General features: G+C 47.2%; 1 protein-coding gene across 5 annotated transcripts in view; it reads left to right on the top strand.

Moving 5' to 3' along the window:
• The window catches only part of LOC108143131 (teneurin-m), a 121,643-nt gene that overhangs the window by 86,865 nt on the left and 13,070 nt on the right, over positions 1-21,708 (top strand). For 3 of the 5 annotated variants that reach the window (XM_017267375.2, XM_017267374.2, XM_017267373.2), the window contains exon 3: positions 18,216-18,908. In XM_017267375.2, the coding sequence (XP_017122864.1) occupies positions 18,216-18,908 (693 nt within the window). Of the gene's footprint in view, positions 1-18,215; positions 18,909-19,510; positions 20,342-20,669; positions 21,486-21,708 lie in introns of all 5 variants that reach the window. The other 2 variants (XM_017267372.2, XM_017267371.2) reach the window with 1 other exon arrangement.

Raw genomic sequence — 21,708 nt, 5'->3', positions numbered from 1 at the left:
CGTGCCGACGTCATCATCAATTGCCGGTTGACTGCCCATTAACATAATTTCAATTTGCATAAAGTGGCGTTAAATATTACATTTTGGACAGCTGCCGCCTGCGATGACTGACAGCGCGGCTGCATGTGGAGGGGGCTGTGGCAGGTTCATTGAGCTAATTGCAGGTGCGAATGTGTCGCAATGAGCATTGCACGGTTGCACTGTTGCACGGTTGCACGTTTGCACGTTTGCACGGTTGCACGCCCCGCCCCAGACACGCAAGGCGGCGAGGGGAGTGGCCTTTTGGCTTTGTTTGATGTTTAATTTAGATTGAATTTCTGCATAAATTATGGCGCACAAAAATGATTTCAAAATTATTGCTGGTTTGTTTGCGGTCAATTTGGACTGCAACTATTGCATAATTTGAGACTTCGGGCCAATTAAACGGAGTCCGTACACACAAGCTTTTAGCATTCGAGTATTCAGTTTTCAGCATTCAGCATTCGAGCATTCAACATTTATGGGCTGAATTTTTTATTGTTGCCGAGCTCAAAGCGTTGCTTTTGGGGGGCGCGCATCCATTTAAGACCATCTCCAGGCCGGCCCAGTTGCCACTCCGTACTCCTTTTCAGGCAATTTCCCCAAAACGTCGACTGCCATGGCTGTCTAATGTGCATTTACCCGCCGCTTCCCCACCAACTGACACTTCACACGCTCAACGATTTTTGATTTGGCAGCTCGTTTGCCAAAATGCAGCAGTGGCGGCAACAAAACTGAAACGATTCAGCCAGCCACCCATGCCAAGTCGCTCGCTTAGCGCATTTGCAAGTGATTTTATGCATATTTCATGGCATACTTTTGCGCGCTATTAGCAGCTCCGAGAGCAGCCTCAGCAGCTCCAGCTCTCAAGTCGGGTTATTCATTTATTATTTCGACTATTTCGAACTGAAAGCCTTTCAATGGCGCTGAATCGTAGGCATCGTAGCGACAAGGCCACCCACCATCGTTATTATCGAAACTTTGAAGTATTTCCAACTCGATTACCATAACCCAACTAAGACTCGTAATCAAATTTACCCATTTGACACTAAACTTGGAACGGAACGGGGTGGGGTACGCAGAGTTGGCTGGGCCCTAAATTGAGTTAGACAATTAGAAATTGTGCGTCTGCATTCAATACGCCAGTGAGGCGCCCTCAGGCATGTCATAAACTTTGGCCTATTTCCATTCGACATCTGTGAAGGCACTCTGGGAGCTGGATCTCCGGCAATGCATTAAGCGCATGCTTCTGCATAAAGCGCTCTGGTACCGAAAATACCCATAGCCTTAGCCAAGTTAAGACCGCAAAGGCTTTGCCAATGAGAGACCCGAAATGTGGCCGGGTTGGACTGTTTCTTCGCTTCTGACATTTTCACAGGCATATTGCAAGGATCTTGCCGAGTTTATAAGCATATTTTGGTAGTTTGAACAGCCAATGCATTAGTAGAGGATATGCAGGCCGTAAGCTCAAAGTCTTAGGACTTTAGCAAGGCTATGCAGTGAGTCTCGACTCTATCAAGTAAAAATGCTCGAATTGTTGCGTTGTCCGGTCAACAACCGCTCTCGATTTTGGACCAGAAAGCCATGCAAATAGGCCATAAATTCATATTTTATTGCCTTGGCCAACAGTCTCCTCTGGCAATTCTGATGGCCATGACTCTCTACCGTCTCTCCCCTCGTTCCATGAGCAGTCCAAACTCAAGCCAAACATTTGGGAGCTGCATGCACATACTTCGGGGCTCAACTCAGGCCAAAGGAGGAGTCGACCGGCAATGGGAATGTGTTTGTTGACAATAGACTTTTGGCATTATGTGCATTATGTGATTGCATACTTCCAGGTGACTGGCCGAAATGCCAAAGAACACATCCTAAGCATATTCACACTCTGCACAAATCAATTTGCAGTGATAAACATGGTTTTTGGGAAAGACCTACTTAAAAAGCTATTGAAGAGAGCTTAATGGAATTACTATTACAACTATCAGCACAAGCCGTTTTAGTCTAATCTTTCAGAAAAAGAAAGTTATTGCCAAATTATCCAGCTTATTTTAGTGTCTTGCCAGTTCGTCGCTACTGAGGAGGGTAAAAAAGTAAAAGTGGGATCTTTCTTTCTCGCCCCGGAGAAACCAAGGTTAATAAATAATCCAAAAATTGATTAATATCTATTTGGGCAATGCAATAAATCGAAAACTGGCCATCAATTAAAGCCACAAATGCACCGTATGTGACCGCGACTATCTACTTACCTAATTTCTATGCACATTTCATATATCATTTATATACGCACACACTGCATTTATCTCTCACTTTTATGCTTCCCCGAGGCATTTCACATGGACAAAAGGCTTTAAAATTCAGATTTCGCTTTAACAAAACAAGGCAGCACGAAAAGCGTGCCACAGATAATGCAATTTGATTATTTTTGCACTATCAACTAATTAAAATTATGGAAAATATAATAATTACTCCCCCGCTTCCAGGCTCCGGCCGCTTTGAATCAGTGGCTGCCCTATAATCGGCTCAATAAATTAGAGCGATAAAAACAGCTCGGAAATGAGGCGAAAAATTGCAAAGCACACTTTTAGGCACTTTTCCCATTAATGCCACGGTTAGCCCACAAAGAATGGAAATCGAATTTCAACTTTTTCAGCTCTTGCATTTTTCCCATTCACAGCAGAATGAATATTTCAATGTTTATAATCAATTAAAAACTGACTTTTTGCTATTGCAGCTTTGAATTAACTAGCAAATGATTTGACCTCACCTAGCGAATTCTCCCACACTGTGTCTCTCTCTCTCTCTCTCTCTCTGCCCATCTGTCTGTCTCACTCTTGTGCCAGCACACAGAGCACTTAATACAATTTGCATTCCGATGTTTTTGGGTTTGCATTTTGCATAAAAGCAGAAACTCTCCATTTCCACTCCCCCCCGTAGATCTGTTCGCTCTGTATAAATTTCAATTTGGCTTGGGAAATTCAGCATTTTGCAGCTGTCAAGGAAATTATTGTCTGCCAGGCTAAGTCCTTGATATGTTGTTGCTTTAATTAAACAACCACAAAAAAGAACAAGATTTCTTCTCGACTCTGCATTGTGAATGGTGAGTTGTGAGTTGTGTAAAATATGCATATTCCTTGTGCACTCTGTCTCTCGTTAAAGTGTTAATTTTATTGTCATGTGACAGCCAAACAAACAATTTGTTTGCCTCCCGGCCAAATTGTTTGACTGCCAATGTTATTTGTGGTCGCCATGGACATTTTAAATGAATTTAATGAACGAACAACTGCACGCCCAAATGAAACTCCCTACGAAAAGTAGTCCCTCCCCTGACAGGTAGTAAGCCCAACCCAATGGGAGTGGAAAATGGAAAGGCAAACTGTAAAAAAGAAAACATTAATCAGCGTTAAAAGTCGCATTAGCAGTAAACAAAATGAGGAGCGCCAGGGGCAAGAACAGGAAGGGATTTTTGGACAGGAGCTAGCAAATTACCGAACCGAACCGAACGGAACCAAACCCAAAAAGCAATCCAGTGCGAGTAGAACTGTCGAAACACAAAACGCAAAAGTCAAAGAAAATCGGTGAAAGCTAACGAAAAGCGAACGCAGGGCACGCGATGGTGGCGAAATGAGTGACTGGCAGTGAAAATCATTAAAAAGACGTAAAAATCAAGGAAAATGGTAAACAACCAGCATAAAAAAGAAAAACCCAAAACGGGTGGCAATCGTGGAGGATTGATGGTTGGGGGCTGAGGGTCGAGGGGAATTCCAAGCGGAAGAAGGAGGAACCAACCGAAAATACGCACGCTTTATAATTAGAATTTAATCAAGCGCAAATCGCAACCGTTCGCAATTTCCCCGAGTGGGAAAGGGAAAGAGAAAGCGAAAGGAAAGGAAAGCAAAGGGGTGGCGTGCTGGTGAGCTGACTGCGTGCAGCCATTGTTTAAAGTGTAATTAAAAGCGTCGTGGAAACCTTTTAGTGTGCAATGCAGGACGCAGAACGATGATATTAAATTTCCCCCTAAAACGCACAAACAACAACAACAACAAGGCCAGGCCGGCAGGGCTTTACAGCATGCTCTTAGGCACGGCTTAAAAATAAAACTCCATTAGGCCCCGACCCGACTAACCTTTGCTGACCTTTGCCAATTGATGGAGCAGATGGGCAGATTGGGCATGGCCCAAGCGCCAAGAAAGGACAGCCCGAATGGGTCGAAGTTTTGCATGAGTCATCTAACAAATGATGCGGAGGGTCGGTCGGCTTTGGGTCATTCAATCTTTGCCAATTACAGTAGAGCGGTGACTGATGGAAGGGAAAAGGCGATGCTGCGTGTGGACCCCAAACAATCGATCCATCAATGTACCGGCAAGTGGCCACCTTGATTGGTCCACATTTATTTAGACCACCAACACGTCCACACGACCTTATAACGCTAAGTGGGCCAAAAATAGCAACCCCAACTATGGCAACTTTTCTGACATTCTAATTACTGGCAGCAAAAGCAGGAGCGACTCACGGCATAAACTTTAGCCATAAACAAATTTTAATGGAGCAATTATAAGCAGCGTCTGAAAAAGCCACGCAACAAACTGGCAAAGAAAAACTGCGCAATTTTCATAACTAAAAGTCAAACTATTTTTGCACACTCTTTTATTTGGCGGAAGGGGGCGAAAAACGGTACGGATTGGTGATCGCACGTCAAATGCAAATGTGTAACACTTGGAGCCACGCACGGCCGGCACACGAAAAGGGTACTCTGATGACGCATGCAAGTGTAAAAATGCCGTTAAACGTCTTTAAAATGGCACCACCCCCCAACCGGCCAAACATGCCGCCTCATTGACATGCAGCCCGGCCAAACGGTGGAGCGGGTTCTTTCTGGGCTCTCTTTTCATGCTTATCGGCGTACGAAATCAGCAAACAGCCAGCTGAGAAATATCTTTATAAATACCCTGCCTGCCCAGTCATTCATGCAGTGACTCATAGAACAGTTAACCCCTTGTTCAACTCGTGGCCCATCAAAAAAAAAAAAATAAATAAATCAGGGGGCTCGACAGAGTACTGCGGCCTTTTGTCTATGCCAGGAGCTTTTTCTATGCGCACTGTTTGCTTTGCCTAGGCATTTTTCTATGCCAAGCCCCAGACAGACACGCCCACCAGCCCACCGGCCTGCGCTTTGGCAATCTATTAAATGTTGTCATTGTGTTTGCTCTTTAGGCAGCAGACAATGGAGAGGAGCAACAAAACGACGGCAGCAAAAAATGAAACTGCTGAAGTGATTAAAAATAGTAGTTGCAAACTCCACACCCCCCGCCCCCCCTCCCACACGATGTAAAACTGAAGAGCGTAAAGACCGGACCGGACCGTACCGGAATGCACTTTTTCAAGGAACATTCTGTGCGTGTTTGCTTTTTGCGAGGCAGCGAGGCAGTGAGGCAGTCCCTTGTTCGCTGGACCGACCATCGCTGCAAATCGATCACGTCTACGGGGCGTTAATGGATTTCTGGACTAGACAAAAGTTTATTGAACTTATAGTCGCCGATGGACGCGGATTAAATTTGTCTGTGCGGTGAATACTCGCTTTCCCGGGGGAACTTTCCCATATGGAAAGCGGCAGCGAACCCATCTCAACTTTGGGCCCATCAAAGTCAAATCTTGGACTAATCGTTTTCTGATTTCGTACCCAAGCCAAGGAGTTGAGTTCTCTGGGGAAGTGGGCGGGGCATCTAGATAGTCTGCTTTGGCGCTGAGTAATAAACGCCTATCTGGTCGACAAACAAGCCGCCCGCGACAGCGACCTTTGGTCCCAGTTCCCAGTTCCCTGTTCCCAGGGTCGACCCTTTTCGCTGAAGTAACTTTGAATAATGTCGTTTTAATTACCGCAACACTCAAATCACAAGGAAACGCGCAAATAAATAAATAACGTGCCGCAGGAAAAAAAAAATCCATTTTAATTAAACTCGTCGAAAGAAACGCGCAGAACGTGAAAAAATGCCTCCTAATTACTTTTGTGTGTGTGGTCGCGGAAGCCCAACTCGAACTGGAGCTGAAAACAAAATTGAAATTACTTAAAGCGGAGTGGAGCGAAGATTTATTACCGCAGAATGCTGCATTTTTTTAGCACTCGGATAATTTGGCAAGCTGGGTTCTTGGGTTGGCTTTGTTCTCGCCTTCGTCTCAGCTGTCGTCAATTTGATTTGCCGGTTGCCGGTTGCCGGTTGTCGGTTGCCTTGGCTCCGTTCTAATTATACAAAGGCAACAGAAAGCGCTGTCTCTGGGTTACCTCCACAACCACCTCCACCTCCACCATCCAGCAATCCGACAATCCAATGAGCCGCTAAGCCGACATCGAGGGCTCTGATTAAAAGGCCATTTTTTCTCGTCAGCCCAGCGAGCCCACAAAAGTATGCTACCCAAACGCGATTCCAGCTCAGGCAGTCGGCTAATTGGCTGCCATTTTAGAGGCCCGGACCCGGTGAAACGATTTGTAATTGAATTGGATTGATTTAGTGGCTGGGCAGGTTGGATTCTTGGCGGCCTTCTTCACGTAGAGTGCGTGGCGGACAGGTGCTAACAGAGCAGACGTGCCGCTAATGAATTTCCCCCCATCCCCCCTCCAACCTGGTGATTGAATGTAAGCCGACTCTTGGGGTGGATTTCCAAACCGAAATCCCTCTCGCGCTGAGCGACTAATTCAATCCGCCCGCGACTCGCACGCTACAGTTCACAAGCAATTACATTTCCATATGTGTTATCATCATTTTCAATTAACTTCCGGCTGCAGCAGAACCAAGCCGCTGCCGAATTCTAAAGCTCGTTGGCCCGCATTTAGCATTAATGAAATGTCCAGTGAATGGCGCTTTTTTGCTCTGCTCCGGGTGGTCTGGTTGTTCGTGGCTCAGAGCATTACCAATGCATTTGGCCGTGGGCTATGTGTCGGCATAACGGACGGTGAGTGGGTAGCACATCATTTTTATTGCATATCGAAAATTGTCAAAATTGTCAGCCGCCTCCTCCTCTATCCGATTCCTCCGCTTTAACCATGCATTCATTGATGTATGCGGTTGAAGCCGCCCCATTTCGCCCTGCTATCATTGCAAAATTTCATTTCCGGCCAGGAGTGACAGGTAATGTGCCTGTACCCCGTACCCTGCACCCCGCACCCCAACCCTCCAAATCACCCACTTCTCCTGCGTGTCAGTGTTTTTGACAATCTCATGTTTCAATTTTTCATTATGTGCCGCGGCAGCCTTTGTTGTTGCCCGTCCGCGGGCTCTGAAATTATTTATGCACAATGCTGGTGGGCGTGGCAGCATTATGCCTCCCTCCCACACACACACACACAAGCACACACCCGCAGAAAACGCACCGCAAAATGCAAAATTCCGAACGGTTTTATAGAATGCAATAGTCGATGCCGCTTAACGCTTTGCAATCGGTCGAATTTCATCGATTATGTGGGGCTAAAATGTGCTGCCACAGGCACACAGGCCAGTGGAATTCCCCACTTTTGGGGTATTCTGAGCGAAGGAGGGAAGCTCGACTCGACTCGCCTTGACCAAGTTTCCCCTTCCCGCAAAGTTGCCGGCAAATGAAGGAAGAGCGTGCCAGCCAAGTCGCAATCCGGCCAAGAACAACCCAAATACAAAACACAATCGATGGGGGAGGGAGGAGGGAGAGACTTTGACTGGGCGAGGCAACTGTGCGTTAATGACAGAATAAAACGAAATCCAAACATAAATTACGCGCTTATCAATTTCATTTATCTTTCGGATTTCGTTCTGCTCTCTGCAAGAGTTTCGTTTCGTTTCGTTTCGTTTTCATTTCGTTTTCATTTTGATGGTTTTGTAATTGAGTAATAAACTTTGGTATCGTTTCGTTAAAGTTCCTTCGACTTTGGCCAATTTCGCCAATAAATTTTCGCAACTTTTCTTTGCCGCTCCTTTGGGCGCTGCTCCTGGTCATTGCTTATACTCTACTCCTTTGCGATAAGAGCGCGAAAGTTTGGTCCCGGCATCATTATACTCACTCGCTTTGGAGCAACAAACGGTTATACTGGCGTTTATTGTCTGCGACGCCTCCGATAAGTGACCATAAAATGTGCCATTATCAAAGTATATACTTTTGAGTGTTTCGTTTCGATTTGGTAATGAGTTTCCACTGGGAAAGGAAAAGCCCCTCCCAGCAGTGCACTCCATTTATCAAGAACCCATGCTCCCCAAATCCGTTTTTTTCATTTTAAACTTTGAGGCAATTCGAGCGCAATCCATCAAGGTGACACGCGCAACCCCCAAAATTCGGAATGCAACCCCCACAGATGCTCATCCGCCCCCTTTTTACCCCATATCCCCCTATCCCCCCTATCCACCCTCGCCAGCCAGTGCATATCTCCATAAACAGAGCAATTTATTTCAATCAAATTTTAAATGTGCAAATAAATCTTGAAGAGCTGGTCGAAAAAATGGCTTGAACAGCATCTCCAGAGCGCATTAAGCTTAGCTCGGAGCTTCGGAGCCCCGTCGACCGGAAATTGCCGCCTATCCGATGAGCAAATCAAAATATTGTCGGTCATTGTCGCTCGATGGCGATGGCGATGTCGTTGGCGATGGCGATGGGTATGTCGTTTGGTGCTGTCGCAGTGCGCCTAAAATGACACACAATAAATTTTTATTTGCCGCTTTATTAAATTTTATTTGCCCTCGGTTGTGGCCGCCGAACTATGCCATCATCTGTCCAACCTTCTGTCTACCAATCGTCTGGCATTGGTTCTGTTTTGTTCTGGTCGTACACACAAACACACACCCACATCCACATCCACATCCACATCCGCAGGCTCTTTCTGCCCGATAACTACGGCCTGAGTGAGTGGGCGCGGGAAGGGGCGTGACTCGTCGCGGAAAAAGGCAAATTCATCAATTACTTAATATAATTACTTTTGGCTTTCGGATTATGCAGACACATATACACAAACACACACACACATATATACACACCGGGAGCAAAGCGAGGACCAACATTAATACTTAATATAATAAATTGTAGCCAGTCGGTGGGCAATGGCATCCAATCCCGTCCAGAGCCACCCTTGTGGCCATATCCCATTGCCCATCTCACAGTGCCCAATCCCAAAGCCCCCTTTTATTGCATATTTTTTGGACGGAAAAACAGGACCCAAACAGGGAGCCACAGAAGGCTGTGTCTGACTTCTGGGTACTGAGACTGCTTCTCCTGCTCCTGCAGCTCTTGCTGATGCTATCCTGCCGGGAACTGCAACTCCATACACGCAATTACCAGTAGCTCTGATGAAATTAACAGCGCCGACTGGACGCAGAGTGCGGTGGGGGGGCACTTTGGAGGGGGAAACATTTCGGGGAATCCGTGGACAACTCGGGCAGCCTGTTTGCCGTTTTAATGGCTTTTAAAGTGCAGCAGCGGAGCAGGGGTTTAGTTCATGGCGAACATGCCATGATCGTAATAAATAAGTTCACAAGAAAATGTAGCAGTGCCGCGGGTTGGGGGGGAAAGAAAGAGGTAGAAAGAGGTAGAAAAAGGGCAGTCACGCTGTTGACTTTGAGAATGATTGCGTATGCCATGTTTGCAAAAGCTACGAATGGAGCAAAATGCAAATTGAAATGCTATAAAATCCCTTTTTTTTTTGGTCACAGTCTTCTAGAATGGCAATTAAATTCATCCGTACTCATAAAACTTTTCGATTCTCTTCTCCTTTCAGGTACGTATGATACGGGTTTAAGGAGGCAAACTTTAAAGACTTCGCCAACGTGTGAGTGGATCAAATCAGCAAGCAATTTAAAGGCCATTAATGTCGGAATTGCTAATCCGAATTAGTGTCCCCGATATTAGTATTAATATATGCCAACACTTTGGCCTCTCGGTTATCGGCCAATAAATGCGCCATTTTATGGGCCGGCATAAATTGCCATCATTTTACCGTTTGTCAGTTAATAATTTTACATTAATTTATTGAAGCCCATAACTCTGTGGCCACCGGCTCAAAGGCAACTCGACTGGCCATCAACTTTACATCCTACCACAATTAAAGGGCTTTTGGGGTTAGAGCGGTGAACGTCGGTTGTTGGCCTAAAAAAAAATCAAATTGTAATATAATTAATTCGCCTGACAATTAGAGCCGGTCATAGAAAAATTATTAATTTCATAAATTTCATAATGTCAAATCCATTTCGGCTTTGGATGCTCTTATAGCCGTTGTTGTTGCGCATATTTAATGGCCATTGTTGCACGCAATTAAAACAATTAAATGCCATAAAAATGGTCAAATAGCAACAACAATGGGCCCTCATAAATAATGGCAGTTTTAGTGAAAAACAGGAAGAAAAAACACGAATTATGACAATTATTGGCAATAATATTAAAGCAATATTAATTGACACGCCAAAGCCCAGGGAAATGTTAATGACAATTTTAATCACACTTAATCTATTTATGCTCCCCTACAGAACGGCAAAATAGGGCTGAGCCTCAGAAGGCATAAGCCAAAGTCAATGTTAGAATTAACCCCAGCCTTTTTTTCTCCGATTTCCTCTACTTTCCTCCGTTTTCCTCCGTTTTTCTCCGTTTCCCGTGCTCAACGCGACTCAGCCAACTGAAATTGACCTCATCACACTCGCCACTAGGCAGGCAATTGGCGATTTCACACACTCACTCACACACACACACCGAGGCCACTGGCACTGAGATTTGCCGAGTTTTTCCTTTCGATTTTCCTCACAATCACCCCGACTCGTTGTCGCCGTCGGTTTAACTTTATTAAATATAATGGCAAACCAATTTTTTCGCTATGATTTTTATTAGTGCGCCGTTTATGGATGGAAAAAGCGCAATGCTCTGTTGCGCCTGACGCGCTGTTATTTTAATGCAGGTATTTCAGTCACAAGCCAGAGAGCAAATAAAATATGCAGCGGAACAGGCCATGGTTCATTAAGTATGCGCCATGTGGCCGTCCAAACAAACGAGTGCGCTCGAAAGTATGCAATTGAATTTAAATATTGCAAGTGCATGTTCTGGTCGTCGTGGGGGTTCGCGGGGGAGCGGGGGAGCGGGGGTGGCTCCAACAGGACGCCCGCTCAATGCTTTTTGCAGCTGTGTGCGTTAATTAACACAAACTTTATTACAAAATGTCTGCCGCGGCAAACTTTAATGGCCGCACATTGCGCCCTCATCGCAATGCATCGCCCAGCACCCCACAGACTCCGCTCACTTGTATATATCAACATAATGAAATTATAAGCGGTTTGATTTTAATATAAATTACTTTTTATGAGACAATAATTGATGTCCGCACAGGCAGCTGCCGTTTAATGATTGTATGCCAGTCATGGATATGACGAATCCACAGCCCAAGCGCTGCGCTTTCACACAGTTTATTCTGCAGTATATAAAATCTTCTGCGAGCAGATCTCTTGATAGACTTTCTACCCTGACTGCCACAGATGCACGGAACTAATTTCAATTAAGGCGATAAGGCTGACAATGTTTATTGACTGTAAAATAGGATACCGACCTGCGATCGGAAAGTCAAGGGGAGAAAACAAAAATAATGCAAATAATAACGATGATAAAATAACGCTTACAGTAATTCAAATTAAATGCATTTAAATGATAAAGGTGCACACAGAAAGCGCAAAAAAACACCGAAGCCAACAAAAAAAAAAGCAACAAACGTGCAAATAAACAATAACGCAAAAAAGTACGCAATAAATATGGCTGCGCTTCACAGTTCATTAAATCGAAAACAAAAGGCATCCCCAGCATTTATTTTTACCTTCGCTGCGGCCCGAATAACAACAAACAAACAAACAAATTTAAATGCGTAATTAAAATGTACACTTTTTTTTGCGGCCTTTTATTGCACTGCATTTAATGCTGGCTTTATCGCAATTATTGTTATTAGTTTGCCAAAAGCGGGCCGCTTTTTCCCCCAAAACCAGCGGGAAAATTATGCAAGCATATAGAGCTAATTAAATTTAAAACCGGAAATGCCAAGCTGCAGACAAGAGGCGACTATCCTCCGGCCGTTAAGCACTAATTTACACGCGTCGTAATTATAAGCGAATTTCGACCCTCGAAAGAGGATCAGAGGAGCCACCAGGAGCCAGGATGCTCCTGGACAGAGCACGTTGCAAAAGGCAAAGCCATGTCCTTTCGATGCTACCTCCTCACCGTGCTCTGCTCAGCTGTTTAATTGGCCCAACAATTGCACGTCAACGTAGATAAATTTTTATTTGAAAAAGTTTATTAAACATTTGCATTGCTCAGGCACCTCACGTACCCACCCCCGCCACCGCCACCGCCTCCCCCGCCACGCCCCTCTATAAGCACTTGTGTGACGTCGTTCTGGCCATTGGCGTTTTTATTGCAAACTTTTTCACTGTTGCCTTTCGGCATTGCCATTTGTGTCCTTCTCTATTGCGCTTTCTGCTCGTTTCATTTTTCGTTTTGTTTGTGCAAATTTTTGTTATTGAAAAAGTTTTCCGTTTTTGTAGAAATTATATGCGAAACTTTTGCTTTGTAATTACATGCAGGCAGTCGCACTGCAATGCCCATGTAAGCAGGCATAGAAGTAAAAAAGTCAAGTCAAATGCCATCCCTACGTGTCCAATTACACGTGAGACCGACCAAGCTGGGAAGTGGGTGGGAGCACAAGTCCGCTGGCATAAAATTTAATCTGAGCCAATATTTGGCCAGGACACACAACCGAACACGGAGAAGACAGAGCTTGAGCTACCCTACACTATTAAGCCGGGCATTAAGCGACTAACGGTAAACAAGCCACCCGCCATGCCACGCCCCCCAGCTTCGCTCGGCAAACAAAGGCGAACGCTCGAGAAATCTTTATTTATGCTGGGAAAACTGAAACTGTTATCAAATAATTTATTCGTCTCACCTGCAACAACAAATTAAGTTTTGTTTTCCCCCCCCCACCAGCCCCAAAAAAGGCGAAGAAAAATGAAAGGACCTGGGGAGCAGGCGGCGAATGGTCCGTGGGGCGGACAAAGGAGCATTATCCACGTGCCCCGCCACTTTCAACTCATTAACTGCCCGCCCTGGCCATTAAGAGACTTATTTTCACACTTGCATAAACCCATTTAGAGCGGGCACAAAACTGAACTGTAAAGAGCTACCCCCAGACAACCAGAGACCCCGACATCCAGACATCTAGACACTCCGAAGCAGCAGAAGAGTCGCCACCTTATCACACGGCACGTCGGCTGCGAGCGCATCGTGACATAAAATTAATGCCCAACCGACAATTTTAATCGGCAACAGTTTCTGTCTTGAGTTATAGCACCGGGAGCTGAACAGAGCCAGGGCAACCTGTAGTCAGGAGTCTGTAGTCTAGAGTCGGGAGTTGGGAGACTGGAGCATGGAGTGCGCGCAAACTTTTCTGCAAGATTGTGCCAACTTTTCGGGAGACAGACAAAGACAAAGACAAAGAGAGACCGAGACCGAGACCGAGTCAGCCGGATGCGTATATTTAAAACTTATTAAATTGCTATAATTTATACGACTTATCTCGCCCCGAGGGTGGCTTAAGCAGCAAAAAAAAAAATCCCGCTGCATGGCTGCGGGCCACGGGCACACGGGCACACGGCAAGGGCAATTAATTTACATGCAAATCGTGCCGAAAGTTTGCTCCCCCCACCCGAGTGACACTCTTCTTGGCGCGGCCTTAAAGCCGCCATCCGGAACCCGGAATCCGGAGCCCGAAACCCGGAGCCCGGAATGTGGAATGTAGATGCGCCATCCGCCCACACACTTGATTAGAGCTTGAGGCGGTGCTCAGGTCGCCCGCTGTGCGCCGCCTGCTTGAAACAATATGGCGCCAAGAACTGCGACCCTTTTGGTTTTGGGTCTCCTCACGAACGTCGACAGGTTGCCGCATCGTTAGAGGGCCTCAATCCTCAGTCCCCAGTCTTCAGTACTTTATTGTCCTTGTCTGTCTGACGGTCTGTCGGTCTGTCTTGCTGTCTTTGTGCGCCTAACAAATTGCAGTATTTTTTTGTGTTGATTTATCGCTCAACGCAGCAACGGTGGCAACAATAAAAACAACAGCAACAACAACAACAACAGCAGGGCGAGCGTGAAACGAGCGTACATTAAACATTTAGTAATGAGTTTAAAGTTTTAAATGGAATTTTTGATTATAAGCAGCCGAACGAACAACAAAGGCCGAGGCGGAAAAGCCGTTCGCAGTATCGCAATTTGTGGCCACTTGCGGGTGTAATTACGAACGGAGCAGGGTGTTTCTGCATTATGCCTACCATAATAAGCGGCCCATGAATGCGGGATTGGTAGTACTTGTATAGGGAATATGGCAGTTTTCACTCACGCTCACAGGGATTCTCTGCACCTTTCGTGTCCTACATTTTGCACCCCCAAAGGCTCCCGGCCTTCCGTCCCATTGTCAATCCATCACAGCCCTTTTCGCGCACAGCCCCTTGCCTGGGCCCAAAAATCCAACCCCAACAAATTCCAAGGCAAATCTCTGGAAATCCCAACACTTTGTTCAAACACATAAACCCAGATCTTCTGCCTGCTGCTGAATCTTCATCTTTCACTCGCCCGGAACCAGTTTTCGGGCGTTTTCTTTTCAATTTAGACCGGGACACACAGCAAAGTTAGGCCATTAAACGCTTTAAAATCAACATCAACACCGATGACGACGACAGGGGCAATAAAGTCGACCCAAAAATTGCTTCCTGAGCACATAAAACTCAGTCGGAGCCAGGGCACAACCCCAAAATACCTATACACACTTATAGCGTCGAACAACTGCTGAGCCTCGCCTCGCCAACAAACGCGGTAAAAGTAAACGAAACACTTTGCCGCCCTTCCAGCCCAGCCCACTTAATACTTAAATGCAAACGTGTAAATTATGTGATTTTTCCCCGGCGGCCATGTTTGTTTGCAAACTCCATTACCAACATGGCGGGAGCTCCCAATGCCCTCGTCCTCGTCCTCATCCTCGTCCTCCAACGCTCGTTCACCTGTTTGTTTCAAGCAATCGTCGCGCTTTGCCATTAAAATGCGAGGAATAACAAAAAAAATACAGAGCCCAAGCTGAATACCCCTTTATGTGCCTTTATGTGTTTTTCATGTACTTTTATTTGATTGTCGCACGCTTTGGCGCCCAGAACCCGGAGTGGGAATGGGAAGGGGGCGTGGCACCTTCCATTTAATGGCGTTGTTTTTTAGTGCTCAAAATATTAGCAAATGTTCATTAACGGCTATGCAAATTGGTTGTAGCCAGGACCACCGAGCCAGCCCAGTCTGGACTCCGAAAAGGCAATTACTCAAAAAGTACTTAACACACAATTGTTGCGTGTGCCCAACTGATGGGAGTTGGGCCAAAATCCTCGCAAAAGGCACTGCCTTTAACAACGTATTGAATCTCAATAGGTTTTGGATCTTCTGGGACAGAGTTCATGTTCGGTATCCGCCTAATTCCTCGGTCTGTTAGCCTTGCTTCTTTTCCACACTTGAAATCATTTTTAATAACATGCAGAAGAATTTCAAATGTTTGCTTTCAAGTTCATCATATCATCATATTTGTTAGGATTTAAATAACAGGGTGGGGATGGCATTTCAGGCTAACAAGTAGCACAATCATAAGTTAGGATCTGAAAAATAGTTAGTTCATAGTCACAAAATAGTGCACCAAAAGGGTATTCCATAGTCGAAGCACTTGTCTTGCACCTTGATTTCATCTTCGGGCGCACTGAGAGTCAAGTGGAGGACTGGTAGGACGAAATCCATCCGCCTGGAAAGCCAATTAAAATGAAATCAGGCCACTCACTGCTCTGCCTTTTCGGCCTGCCTTCGCACATCGGCACCTCGGCACCTGGGCACCTCTCGTCCCAGCAGCTTAGGCAGTTTATTGGACTACAACACCTTGGAGCGAGCTCACACACAAGTGGGATATGCTTAAATTTGTAATTTTAATATTATTAAAAATGTTAAATTGCACGCAGCATAAATCACATTTGAGTGGGCTTGCCGAGGGGGTGTGCAGGCGCCAGCTTGTTGCCCCCGAGGGTTGACACCCACCGAAGGACACAACGACACATTATACGCTCGCCATTACTGCCAGCTGCGTTTGCCACACTATTTATACTTTTTATTGTTGTCGGCGCTGCCGACGCTGCTAAAATATCGCCAATCCCACCACCACACTTACTGGCTGCTGTGCTGTTTTAATTTAAGCGATTTACTCTCGGGTTCATAAAACGGCCGCAGGCTTAATCCGCATTTTGCATAAAATGTCAGTGTAATAAAATGGAATGAAATTAATAAACCGAACTTTAATGTCCCGGTTGCCAGTTTGCCAAGGCGATAGGGCTAATCACAGCGAACACCTAAGAGTTCATTGAATTTATTCGAATGCTGCAATCAGGCCGAGGGTTCAAGCAACTGGGGTGAGAGATCAGGCCGAAGTGATTGGGATTGGGTCGTTTGCGGAGCAGAAACGAGCTAAAGCAGACATATTTGTGATCTATTTGGCCGATAAATTGACCCCGTGTGGGCGTTAGCTGCCATTTATCGGGCATACTTTGTCGTTTCTGCCATTACGTTTAATGACCCCGCAGCACTTTCATCTCATCAGCCTGCAAACACTTCCGAAGGGAAGCGGAGCCTCCTTTTTTTAAAAGCATCCAGCGCCCATTAACTTGTGTGAATTTATATCAGTCATTGGCCCAGCAGCTCCCACTACCGACTACCGACTACCGACTACCGACTGCTGACTGCTATTATGCGTTCGTTAATTATTCACACACAAATACTACAGCCTGCCTCCCTCACCACACGTTTCGGTCATAAAAACTGCCCGCCCCGCCCGCCGGCCACGCCCCCTTAACGAGGCAACTAACTCTGGGGCTCGGACAGAACTCTCGACTTAACCTTGCCAGTCCCATCCGCATCCAGTCCCCACTGGATTGGGGATCTCCTCCTTGGACATTTATGCCATCCAGACCCAGACCCCGCGCACATATGGAGAGATCTTGACATTAAATAAATCTAACATCCCGTATGCGCTTAGTGGGCGTCTTTAATACTCATCCGCACATTCCCGCAAATGGCGTAAAAAAAATGACGCAGACATTATTCACGCTATCATTGGGCACACACAAAGGCAGGCAGGAGACAGGGATGGGGGAGATTTGGGTTAGTCCAAAAAGCGTCCAAACTATGCTCTTATGGGCTTGGGGCTTCCACACAGCCAGAAATTACAACGATTTTTCGTGAAAGCGAACGTTTGTCCACACTCGCTCGCTCGCATTTAAGCCACATGTCGCCAGTAGTTGGACCGTCTGCCGCAGAATGTTTAGCCGCGTTGCCATTGATAGCATGCGAAACCTCGAAAAACGAGCGCCCCAAATTTATTGCGTGAAAGTGAGCGGGCCAGCGAGTTGACCTGGACTCCTGTCCAGCTGACTGCTGCGCCCAGTCATCGGAAGAGACCATTTCCCAGTCACTGGAGGAAGGGGGGAAGGGTCCTCAGCTCCAATGAAAGCCACCCTTTGCGGCCGCTCCATGTCACATAATCGAATTATCATCGTGGCATCAACAAATGATTTCAACTTTCGCTGTCCTCGGTCTTTTGGTCCTTCGATCCTGGTGCTGTCACCGCTCTAGCCGTTCGGCGGCGTTGCCTTTTTTCACTTCACTTCATGGCCCAGCACACCGCACCACAGCACATCCTAGGCCACCCCTGGATCCACATCATCAGCCTTTCTGCTCCTTTTTTTTTATCATTTCCCTGTTTTGCCAGCGTCATTGTCGCTGGTCATTTGCGCTGCTTACTTCATCCATTCATTCGCAGTTGGTCCGTTTCATTTCGCCTCGTCCTTTTGCACTTCATTTTTTGAACTTTTTTCACCGTTTTCAGCTTTGTTCTGTCTGTCGTCTCGTTTGTTTGAGGTTATGTTGAATGTCAGTTTGTTATCCTTGTGCAAATCCTTTTATACAAATGAAATTTGCGCCAAATGGCGATAAGCAAAATACAATAGTGTGCGCAGACCACCCCCGCGGGCTTGTGGTTTCCCCGGGAAACGGGACTTACGGGGCTTACGGGGTCCGAACTGGACTTAAATGGGAAATCGCACGGTCAAATGCTCGAATCGATTACTAACCCGGTGCCACCCACCCACCTTCTCCCGTTGCAGACATCAACAAGGGCTCACCCATCGACTTCAAGAGCGGCTCGGCCTGCTCCACCCCCACGAAGGACACGCTGAAGGGCTACGAGCGGAGCACACAGGGCTGCATGGGTCCTGTGCTGCCGCCGCGCAGCGTCATGAACGGACTGCCCGCCCACCACTACTCGGCGCCGATGAACTTCCGCAAGGACCTGGCCGCCCGCTGCTCCTCGCCCTGGGTGAGCGTCGTCGCCATCTCGGCGCTGCTCGTCGGCGTGCTCATGCTGATCCTGCTGACCACCTTCGGCGGCCTGCACTGGACCCAGTCGGCGCCCTGCACCGTTCTAGTCGGCAACGAGGCCTCCGAGGTCACGGCTGCCAAGAGCACGAACACGGACCTCTCCAAGCTCCACAACTCCTCGGTGCGCGCGAAGAACGGACAAGGCATTGGCATCGGCACCGGCACCGGCCTCGGAGGACTGGCCCAGGGACAATCGGGACTGGGAGTGGCAGGTGGAGGCGGCGGCGGTGGCGCAGGATCCGTGTCAGGCGGATCGTCGGCGGCCACCGTGACGACGGCCACCTCGAACAGCGGCACCGCCCAGGGCCTACAGTCGACGTCCGCCTCCGCGGAGGCCACGTCCTCGGCGGCCACGTCTTCCTCACAATCCTCGCTGTCGCCGTCGCTGTCCTCGTCTCTGGCGAATGCCAATAATGGAGGTAATTATGCACAACTTTTAATTATTTTTAAATGAGTTTTCGCAAGTTTCGCAAAGCACTGGGAGTGGGAGAAAGCCAAGACGTCGGAGTATTTAGCGCTTAGCGCCCTCCGGCAGAGACAAAAAGTTTATTGTTTTTGCTGGATTTTTTAGCTTGAAGTTTGCGCCTGACAGAAAGACAGACGCCTACGTCGGATAGGGATTATGCGAATGCCGTTTTCATTATTTCTCGGAACGCCTTCTCATTTCTTTCAATTAAAGTTCAACTTGAGCGCGTTCTTTGGGATTTGTCGGGCTAAAATATTGCATTAATTACTTTTACGGAATTGACAGCAGTCGAAAGTTTTCAATGCCACTGCCGTGGCATTCTTCGTTTTCTTCGAATTGTTAGGAGATATATCGCTTTCTCCCACTCAAAGCCCTCTTTAACCGGCTCAGAGCTAGACAACTGGGATTGAATTAAAAACACATTTAACGCTTAATTTAAAGAGGTGTGGGAACGGGCTGGCTTTGGACGGAGCGCCCTGCCGCAAGGGCACTTTGTGCGCCTAAAGCACTCCCCTGTCCTTTTCGATTCGATTCGTTCGCTTTGTTTACCTGTAGGAAGAGCAATGTCAACGCAGCTGTCAGTCAGTGGGGCAGGAGGTAAGGAACGACGCCGTCGACGACGAAGCTTAATCGAGGGACAGGACGAAGATGATGTGGCTACAGACGAAACTTTCAGCGACTTAATTACAATCGAAAGCCTCCACCAGCAGACGACTGAAAAGTATTCCACCCCGGACAAAAACCCGCCAGACGTCGAGCAAACTTCGCCCCGAATCGATGGTGTATTGGGTCCCCAAAGGAGCGATTCAGACCCCAGCGACTATGTCTATGAAGACGAAGTTGAGCCGGAGAGCCCCCATCCGCTCGGCCGAAGAGCCAAGAGGGGGCAACAATTTGGCAAATCATTAAACAGCAATTTACGCAGCGCTGCCAAAACACTGGTCAACAAGAGTAGGAAATATGACCACGGGGCGGAGGCGGAGGCGGAGTCGGATGCGCACATTAACCAGCAGAAGCAGGAGCAGGAGCTCCTCAAAGCGATTGGGATGGCAACGGAGACCAGCACATTGCTCGCCGTTATTGATGACGATAATCAAAGTGACAAGAGCAGCTCAGGCCCCACGCCGGAGACGACTGCGAGGAGTGACACCGATGACATTGTTGAAATCAACACCATCACCCAGTCAGCTCCGAGCTCTTTCGCCGATGTCTCGAGCCAGCCTGGCGTTGAAAATGATTTTCAAATCAAAGGCACGGAGGCTGGGGGGCCGCAGACAGGGAAACCTGCCACTGATGATATCAATAATGAGTGTGATTTAGCTGACAACTATGAGGTAGACACCGAGGAGCCGGCATCACCAGCATCACCAGCCACACCCCCACAAGGTATAAATCAAACGCCCATCGACTGTAAGTCGAGCCAAGCGAGTGGTATAGAATTGCGACTTCAGTTCAGGCTCAGGCTCAGGAAACATTCTTCCGATGCTTTTATCTTAGACACAAAGGCTTGTGTTTGCAATGATTTCGGAATTAAATCGATCGTTGTTAAAAGATGTTACCTGCCAAAACTAAGTTGCAATATTAAATTAAGATTATAGGTAGCAAATCACAATGCATGCTTACTTAAAAGTATTGTAAAAGAGGTTTTCTGAGCCGGAACATCCAATTCTATGCCACTTGTGTCCAATATTCACCCCAAATTTCGGAATCTAAGGTAAGGAAAGTCAGCAGCCCAGCAAGGAGTCACCACAAACCAATCATACGGAATCGGATTTGATGATGAGCGATGCCTCGCAAGTTGAGGATATCGACATAGTCAAACTAGATGGGGTGCCCAGTTCCCACGAAGAGGAGGTTTACAAGACGGCAGAGGAGGAGAAGTTGGCAGGCAAGGGTCAAGAGTCACCTCAGCCATTAGTGGGGAGCGAAAACGAAGTGCTCAAAGAGCAGCAGAAGGACGCCGAGGAAGTGACCCCGCCCCCTCACCTAAAGCCCCTTAAGCCATACGTGAGTGAACGCGTTGATCTGCCGGGCAAACGCATATTCCTCAACCTGACAATCGCCACCGACGAGGGCAGCGACTCGGTCTACACTCTTCACGTGGAGGTGCCCACGGGAGGAGGTCCGCACACCATCAAGGAGGTGCTGACCCACGAGCGAGCGGGAGGCCAGACAGGCCACACGGACAGTTGTGCCCCGGAGCCACCACCCCGCATGCCCGACTGTCCCTGCAGTTGTCTCCCGCCTCCGGCGCCCATCTACTTGGATGACAGCGTTGACATTGACTCTCTCCAATCGACCACGACATCGACAACAGCTCCCCTGGAAAGGGCGACCATTTTGAGCCATGTTCGCAGCGTGGAGGAGGAGAAGGAGGATGGGGATACCGCTGCCTCAAGCACCGCTACTAACACATCTAGCACTGAGATCGATAACCACATTGTCGCCTCCTATACTGAACCCACTGTTGGTGGTGGTGGTGGTGAACCGTTTGCATGTCCTGATGTGATGCCAGTTCTGATACTGGAAGGTGAATTGTGCACAATGCATTTGTTGCTAACCCCGCTTTGTCTAACCACAAACTTAACCGTACTAAGCGCTGTACAGCCTATTAACATCTAGTCTTTGTTCTCTAACTAAACCCGCTCATCTTCCATTGGTTCTGCATTTGTACATATAAGACTGGCATCACATCAGCATCAGCATCAGCACTAGCCCCACTGTATATTTCGCGGGGACAATCGAGTAGGACT

Source organism: Drosophila elegans, unplaced genomic scaffold (assembly GCF_018152505.1).
Source record: "Drosophila elegans isolate 14027-0461.03 unplaced genomic scaffold, ASM1815250v1 contig_208, whole genome shotgun sequence".
Taxonomy (NCBI): Eukaryota; Metazoa; Arthropoda; class Insecta; order Diptera; family Drosophilidae; genus Drosophila; species Drosophila elegans.
This window is presented reverse-complemented; position numbering and strand designations above follow the sequence as displayed.